The sequence below is a fragment of the Wyeomyia smithii genome, chromosome 2 (genome assembly GCF_029784165.1).
Source record: "Wyeomyia smithii strain HCP4-BCI-WySm-NY-G18 chromosome 2, ASM2978416v1, whole genome shotgun sequence".
NCBI lineage: Eukaryota > Metazoa > Arthropoda > Insecta > Diptera > Culicidae > Wyeomyia > Wyeomyia smithii.
Genome location: NC_073695.1, coordinates 216257657 through 216266737, shown reverse-complemented (window position 1 = coordinate 216266737; position 9081 = coordinate 216257657). Strand labels below are relative to the sequence as shown.

General features: G+C 38.4%; 1 protein-coding gene across 1 annotated transcript; it reads left to right on the top strand.

Annotated features, from left to right (window-relative positions):
• Positions 1–3083: 3083 nt before the first annotated feature.
• On the top strand, positions 3084–8199 carry LOC129721817 (kielin/chordin-like protein). Its single transcript, XM_055674830.1, has 5 exons — positions 3084–3461; positions 6983–7073; positions 7277–7411; positions 7473–7855; positions 7921–8199. Exons 1-5 carry the CDS (start codon positions 3362–3364, stop codon positions 8109–8111), a joined length of 900 nt encoding a protein of 299 aa, XP_055530805.1. The 5' UTR covers positions 3084–3361; the 3' UTR covers positions 8112–8199.
• Positions 8200–9081: the final 882 nt, after the last annotated feature.

Genomic DNA, 9081 nt, shown 5'->3' with positions numbered 1-9081 from the left:
CAACCTGTTTTCGTATATAAATACGATTGCACTACTCCAGATGTGTTAGCAACAGTTTGCATTTGTAAAGCTGAATAAAGTGAAAATGGAATACACCAAGCCCACATGCTGTAAACCCTTTCCTGATCATCAGTGCTCATCAAGCTGACGCAAATTAAACGAAAACGTTATTGCAAAATTAAAAATATTGAACAGTCAAGCTCATTTTAATACGTCTTTATCAATTTGTGATTCGTGTAGTTATTGGAATGATAGTCAAGCCACCATTGATCCCTTTTTTGTTTACTGTTCAGAATCTGGAACACTCAGGAATATCAGCTTCATCATAATATCGGAAGTACTCCATCATGATACTGTTGCGAATCAGGTGTACATTGCCAAATTAATGAGTTTTTTGAAAACAACAATAGAGTTGAAAAAAGCGTTATTAATGTCTGATGGAGCTGCCTCACAATATAAAAATAGAAAAAACTTTGCAAGTCTTTGCAAGATCAAAACAAAATATAACGTCGATGTAGAGTGGCATTTTTTTGCGACTTCTCATGTTAAAGGCCCATGCGATGCAATTGGTGGCATATTAAAACGAATGGCAGGAAATGCAAGTTTAGCTAAAGAACATGAACATCCCATTACAAGCGCAAAATAATTGTATGATTGGTCTAATCAGAAAAGTAATAAAAATTCATCAAAAATGTCATTTAGTTGGGTATCATATGAAGAATATGAACAAGGAGTAACAGAATGGAGCAATATTTTCAAAAAATCTATAATAACAGCTTCTACACAAAAGTATTACTCTTTTGTTCCGACTTCAGAAAATAAGATACAATCGAAGCTGTTTTCAAAAGATGACGAATCATTTACTTATGATGTATATAAAATATAAGGTGAAACTAGTTCTGTAAAGTATCTATGTCTTAAAAAAATATGTTCCTAAGATAATAAAACTCGAAAATAAATATTTGATTCTTATATATATATTTATATCGCTTAGAACATTTAACTCTTTTCTTGAGAACCGCCCAATCGTTCTGCTGTCAAAGAATGAATTGTATTTTTTTGATCAAGCATTCCAATGAACGTACACACTTAAAATTTTTTGCCGGGTCTCGGTAATTTATTGCCGAGAACGGCACCACTGAGTGCTCGGTTAAAAAAATAATGACAGCTGTCACATTTTTTCATGAATCTCGGTTCACCTAACTGATATTTCGGCTCGTTAATATTTTGTGCCGAAGCTTCAGTTAGGTTGAACCGAGATTTTCGAAAAAATGTGACAGCTGTCATTTTTTTTCTAACCGAGCACTCAGTGGTGCCGTTCTCGGCAAAAATTACCGAGACCCGGCAAAAAAATTTAAGTGTGTATGGTTTTTGCTGGAGAACCATGGACGAATTAAGAAAAACGTGTATTTTCCTAAATAATTATAATTTTTCGAGCTTAAATTAGAAATAACTCGAAAACCAATGCCTTTAGAATGTTTACTACCAAAAGCTTTTTAATTTAAAATGACTCTCTGCATCTTTTAAAATCATCAGAAAACAAATATTTTGAAAAATGTTTAAATTAGAATTTTTATAAAAAAAATAATCTACCATAAAAAAATTATTTTTCATTTCTCCATCCTGGACTTTTTTTAAAAGTTGCGTATTAACGTCAATTTTCTTAAAAAAAATAAAAAAAAAATCACCTCTTTATTTTTATATTGAAATTTATTGTTTATTTTTAATTTTTTTTGGTCAAAAAAAATTTTTTTTGTACAGTGTATATTTTTTTATAGTGCATTTTCAATTCCCTACAACTCATTCACAGGCAGTTTTTCTATACAACCAACGGTTTCTGGGCTACAATGCTTCGAATAAAACCTATGCCATGAGGCATACGCCCTTTTAGAATGTAACTCATGGGTGTAAAAAATCTCTCCATCTGTGAAAAATGCTCAGTTTGCTGAGCCAAATACGTGTGCAAAGTTTCATTCAAATCAAAAATGGTCGATTAAATTTTCGCGTAGTTCCAGGCGATTTGAAATGATTCTGCTCTTAACCATTCCTTCCAAATATACCGAAGTTGCGCCCAATTGAGAAACGTTGGGCTAGTATGAAGAAGCAGGTAAGACAGTTAATGAGATAAAGTATGCGAATGAAGAAAAAATTTTCGATTCCGAGGTCATGCAAAGCCTCATGAGTTAAGGCCAAAGTTTCCATCCTGAGAATTTCGTGACAATCGGATAAAAATATAAGAATATGAATTCAGTTTCATTTGCACCCCGGCTGAATTCCACATTACAGGTGACAACAGAAATTGGAAAAGTTTTTTGAGGTTGCGTAAAAGATTCAACTACAATAATAAGAAAAATGAGAGTATGTAGATATACGAAAGCTCTCTTTCTCCTCTTTTTGGCAGTATTTTTTGTTTTGTTTACGCCTGTTCAGTTCTGTTCAAAATGGCGTCGAAACAAAAAGCATTGCGCAAGCGCATTATACAGTTCCAATTGAACTCCACGAAAATCTCGGCAAAACGTGAATCATTCAGGAAGCGGAAATCTTCCGGTCTCGACTGTGTATTATATGTTGCAAACGTCGATAATAATTCGCAAAGAAGCCATTACACCAAAAACACAAACGTTGCTGAACAACCAATTGATTGATTTATGCCCAAAATACGCAATCCGTCCAATCGGAGAATTCTTTGGAATTTTGAGTTCCTCGGTGCACAAAAATTACTAAACTGTGAACAGTTGATTGTTAGAATCAAGAGATGCAATCGAAAAGTCGACGTGAAGGCCGTACACAAATCTTGTTTCGGCATCATGAAAAATTTTGATTCTTTATTCTTTGATTCTTTATCAAATTATCTATTCAACTAACAGTGCCATAGGGATACTATGAAAATAAAAAGCTGAGCGATAAGAAATAAGTTGTGGCGGAAGCTTACCAACTTCCCATTTATATTGCATCCTTTTGACTTTGAACTGAAATCTGAAGGGAACTAGAGGAAAGTAAACGTTAAACCCTATCGGCTCAATAGCATCGCTTCGCGAGCTCTTCACGTTGGCATTTCGCGTGAAAACTTTTCCCCTACTAAGGTGCAGCGTTGGGACCGGAGCGATGACGTGATTGTCGCCTGTGTGCCTTCTATTTTGCAACCGGTTGCCGCGCGTGAAACGTCACAGTCACAGTCCCAGTGGCACGATCGTATATAAGTTAGTGTTTATCATAAATCCAACCAGTTCCAATACCGGTTCGGTGCTGGCGTGATATCGGTTCTTGAGCTTACCAGTGCGCGGATTTGTGTGGGTGGCTTGAATAACAAATAGATTGATAGTGTTTCCCAGAAGTGTTTTTATAGCTCCAGTCTAGTGCAATGATGGACAAGGTCGTGGCTGTCGCAGCGATGCTGCTCTGTTTTATTGTTACGTTCTGTCTATCAGCACAGATAGAAATCTCGGCCACTACTGCCTCCAGTAAGAGTACTATTTTCACTAGCGGAAATAATTATCTTTAGTTTGGGTACATTTTAAAGCGAAATCTGTGGGGAAATCCGCCTCTATGGCTAGTGTGGATTATGATAATGTGAGATGAGCGAATAGTGCGCTGTCAACCTTCAAAAGTGATGCTGGTGAACTTGAACTCGCCATATAGTTGAGTTGAACGTTTGGTGTGTGGCGTGTGGCGTGTGGGTAAACTTCTTCTGTTGAAGGTTGTGTCTTTTAGCAAAATAAATACTAGCTGTTTGTGATGTCTGACACAGTTGATCAATCAATGCTAGGCAATTATGTATTTCGTTTCGGTGTTTAAAATGATGTGACTCATTGAATGTAATTAGATAGGTGTTATCAGTGGATGATGTGAGGTAACTTGTTATTGAGATTCGATGAGTCTGAACTGTGTCAACAGCACTTGGTAGTTCGTGGTAGTCCTGAACATGTTTCATACATGATTATATTGTGATATTATTTCATAAAGCATGGTTAACATGATTATATTATCTACGATTAAAATTATTGTTTGGTTCAGAGGTAGTTTTAGAAACGACGTATGCGTTTTGGTGTTGTACTTCAATTGACAAAAATGTTGCTCGAAAACCTTTGATTTGAGTTAAAAAACAACGGACTGATGAAAATTGCAATCCATAAGAGCAACTGTATGATTTAAATCAACCGGAATTGAATTTTCTGGATGACCTATACAAAAAAAACCAATAAAAAAGGAAACGACCTATACAGTGTTTTAAGTTATTTCACAGACGATATCTCGGAATTCCATCACCTTTCTCTGATCGAACCAGCTTCAGACGTCTCGGAAAGTCGTCGCAAGCGGCGCGCACGTGCTCCATCGGCATCTCGTCCCAGATTTTCGTGATAACTCGCTTAAATTGCACTAAATTTGTTATTTTATAGTCGTTCAGCTTCGACATCATGACAACCTTTGCGGTGTGGAATGGGGCGCCATCTTGCTGGAAGCAGTAGTAATCGTCTTCAAACAATAGTTCAGCTTGAGGCAGAACATTTTTATTCGAAACCGTATCCAGGTAGTACGCTGCGTTGATTTTAACCCCTTTATCGATAAAAATAAGAGGCAGTTTACCTCTCTCGCAAATGGTTACCCAAACCATCACTGACGTCTTATTTTGGAACCGGGAAACGTTCAGCTTGTCCGCAGGAGCTTGCATGAGGCTCACACTCCAAACTCGATCATTTTGGCGATTGACTGTTTGCTCCAAAACGAACAGCTTCTCGTCCGAAAAAATAATCTCGTCATCTGCACGCCAACCGAGCAACTCCCGCGACCATTTGTACCTCTTGTCCTTTGTAGCTTTGGTAACCCCACCACCTGTTTTTTGTACGGTGTAAGTTTTAAATCCTTGCGCAGAAGCAGGCGGATTGATTCTCGGTTCTTTTTAAGGTTCCTGGCCAGCTTCCGTGCAGATTGGGCGGGATTCCGGCGAATCCGGTCTCGTATAATCTTTTTCAGCCTTGGAGTTCTCACAGACCTTCGTCGTCCAGATCGTGCCTTGTCCTCGGTGCCTCCGGTCTCTAGGTACCGATTTATGGTCCGGTACATGAATTTCCGGTCTATTCCTAGCAGTTTTTGGTGTTTGAATATGTGTCCGGGTTTGTACCCTTTCACATAATCAGCGATAACAGCTGCTCTTAACTCTGCCATGGCTCACAACTCAATGTAAACAAACTGCACAGAAACGAAACTTTGCCACTTTGGGCAGCAAAGTTAACCCTTTCATTTGACATATAGATGGCACCAGGGAGATGCAACGTCTAGGCTACAGGCGACCCCAAAAAAGTGTGACCGGACTTTTTTGTCACCGTGTAGGTGCAACTGGCTAGATAGTGAAAAAGTACCCAGCAAACATGGACATATATGCCAGGAAGCGGCAGTCTCGTCCACTGGTCCCGGTGCTGCAGATAATAACACAGCGGCAGCGGCAGAATAAGTCAAGTTGATTTTCCCGGTGAATCGCGAGGTGGCGGTGGGGACAACGAGACCTATCTAACTCTGGATGACAACGACTGGCAGGGCACTTCTCATTCTACTTATTCTACTTTCCCCACGAAGGAAGTAAGCTCCGAGATGAAGTTCATTTCACACCAATTTCCTCAAAAAGATGCTGATGTTGCTAATAATCAGCGAGAAGGGGATGCCAAAGCCGTTCTTCTTTCGCTCCAGACTGGCCGTTAACGGGGAAATAGTACGAAGTACCTGCCAGAAGTTGCGTCGTTCGTCAAGAAACACCATAAGGGCGAAGACGCGGTGTTCTGGCGTCCGCACACTACTCGAAGCGATCGTTGGAGGAGATGTAGCGGCTGAATATCGATATGGCGCCCAAATCGGCGAACCCGCCCAACGTCTCCCAGTTGCGGCCCATCGAGAATTTTGCCGTGAAAACTAAGGAGGAATTGAAAAATAAAACTAAGAAAACACCCAAAACATGCCTACCCCATGTTTTCGTTTGTAATGGCGAATGGAACATGGTTAAGTGCCGGAAGGTATCTCGAAAGGGCGTAGAAGGCGTGCATGCTCGCTTAACTGGACAGATTTGGGACCGTGTTAGGAAAAGTAAGCATTAGGAGACCATCCAGAGGTCGAAATCGGTGTTTCAACAAGGATCAACAATTTTAAATAGTACAATAGTTCGAATAATCAAAACACAATTTTCTACACTTCGGCTGGTGTATAGATGATATTCCAAGCGATTGCTATAAAAATGAAGGAAATCGGTTGAAAACTGACTGAGTTTATACATGACCGCGTAGTTTAGGAACGGCCCGAATTCGAAGCCACCACTTCGGATTTACAAAAGCACAAGACTCGGAAATAGTTAATACGTGAAAACTGTGAAAACACTATTTCATGTTTGCTTCACCACGCAAACATAGCGTTTTCAAAGGTGACACATTAACTGTTGCTGATCTTTGTGCCTTTGAAAATTCAAAAAAAAATCTAATAGTAATGTTTACTTGGATGAACAACAATACTTAATGACAACAATAACTAAAAGCAGAGATTCAAGTTATGCCTAGAAAATAACCACGCTTTCAACCTAAATTTTAAATAGCAAGTTTATTAAAACTTGATCTAAGCTCGTGTTCGATATATACAATCTTGGGGATATCTTCTCTGTTACTGGCAACATAAGAAAGGGAATGTGATTCGAAGTTTATTGCTTCTAATTTGGCGACAGTTTGATAACGCAGTTTATGGTACCTACCATTCCGAGTGAACAGTAATCAAAATCTGATATAAGTGCTCCATTTCCGCGAATCTATTGATTTGAAATAATGGTTATATTGTTGTAAATTGAGAACTGCTGGTTAGAGTTTACTGATGAAAAAGGATTATTATCTTTCTATCGGTGGGTGGAAGTGTTATGTAAAATGTTATACTCTAATCTAGTTTTCAAAACAAATTCAAGCTTCTGAACAATCAATCACTGATTAATAACTACCAAGTAATTTCTTTATTGCAGACAGCGAGACTTCATGTGCGGCACCCCCAAAACACTACCTCGAGCTCGGATGTAAACCCATTCAAGATGAAGGACATTCCTGTCCGAATAGGTGAGTCCGATGACCCTTCCAAATCTGTCCAGTTCCGCTCGAAGCGATGTCCACTTTGTCTTTAGGAGAGGCGTTCGCCACTTTGCGCACGCCTAGAGCAGTATCAGATTGATCGTGCGTGGCAGAGACGTGACACGCGTAGCTACTATTGTTGCGGTACCTACTAACTATCTTACGTACGTTATTAAATCGTTTATTCGCAGGTTTGAGTGTCCGACGCTGACGGATCGTGACGGACAGAAGTGCTATTTCAATGGTAACATTTACGAGTCTGGCAGTTCGCTGTCCAGACAAGACCAAGAATTGGTTTCCTGTGATCCTGGTTGTCGTTGTGCTAAGTACTAATTGATATCTTTAATAGAGTGGAACAATTCAATAATTTTTGGCGGTTTTCTACAGCTATACATCACCCGCTTCCTTTATCTGTGCCCACATCGATTGTCCCGAATTCTTCGGAGGAATTAAAGAAGACTGTATCTACCAGTATGAGGCACGCGGATGCTGCTCGTCAAATCATGTTTGTGGTGCGGAAATGAACAAACTGAGCGAGTGCTACTTAGAAGGTGAAAAATACCTGGAAGGACAGAAAATGTACCCCAAAGAGGACAGCTGTTACATCTGCCATTGCCAGAAGGGTTTCGACAATAGTACCGTCACAAAAAATCCTAACTGCTATGAGATAAACTGCGGCATTGAGTTGCGCAGCACGCAGTGGTTGGCCGATGGTTGTATACCGATCTACTTCGGAACGGACCGCTGCTGCCCAATCTCGTGGAGATGTCGTAAGATAGAACATTCGATTCTAATAGTACCTAGTTTATTGATTGATATTTTTTTTGCAATTTAGCCGATGATAAAGACACTGTAATCGTGGAAGGACGGCAGGATACACCGGAAACAGTTAATCCACTGATGCAGTGCACTTTTGGCAATCTAACGATGAATATAGGAGATTCTATTTCATCTGACGATAAATGTGTCGCCTGCAAATGCACTGTCCCTCCGATGCCTCACTGTATACAGACTAGAGATTGTTGAAAGAGATGTTTATTGATATTGGAAAAATGTGTTGGAAATCTATAATAACTTATAAATAAAAAGACCTCTTTGGATGGAGTGTTACCTACGCGTCTAGACTTTTATTTGTGTTTTGACGGGTTGAACATGTACTATTAACGGTAAATAATAACAGTGCAGTTGAAGATTTTCGTTAAACTATAACTCTGTTTTAAAAATGATAGTGTTTTTATTAATAACTTCTTCAGTTCACTGTTAAATCTCATTAGATTACGTGAGTACGTGAATGTTTAATTAGTACCATGGAACGGGGTGAAATTGATCAATTTGTACAACAATTTCCTATTAACTAGCTTCATGTACATTTTTCCCGAAATACTGTAATTTTTAAACAAGTACTGGTATGTGCTCCAGTAAACCTCTATGACTATTAGTGAAATTTCTATTTTCTACTTCTTGAAATAAATTCGATAATTCTATAAGGTACTATGAGGTAAAATGGGGTGAAATTGATCACCATTGAAATCCATACATTCTTTTGGCAATATGCTTTTTTTTCGATATGCTAAAGATAAATGATGATTTCTGTACTGAAAAATATCATTTACAGCTAGTTTGGAAACGAAAATAACGATATTTCAGGTTAAAATTAGTTTTCTTTTGGTTCACGAGCTGCTTGATGCTAAATTTGCTTTTATTTGATCATCATTCGACCGATTTCAATTTGGTTTGTTGCAAAAGCTCAAAAACTAGCTCTGAAATTGAAATCTTTGTGGTTTCCTGCTTATTCATCAGTATTTCTTTAATGGTATGGAAAGATCATTGTTGAAAATTACATCTTTTGAGCTTTTATCAAACGTTACTCACTTCTCCAAATTTAACGTAATTAACCCTTAACTAAGATTACTTTAGGTAAATTCAATACTTTTTTTTTGTTATTTGAAAACTTGTTTGATCAAATTTGATTGAGTTTTGACTGAGTTAGAAGAAT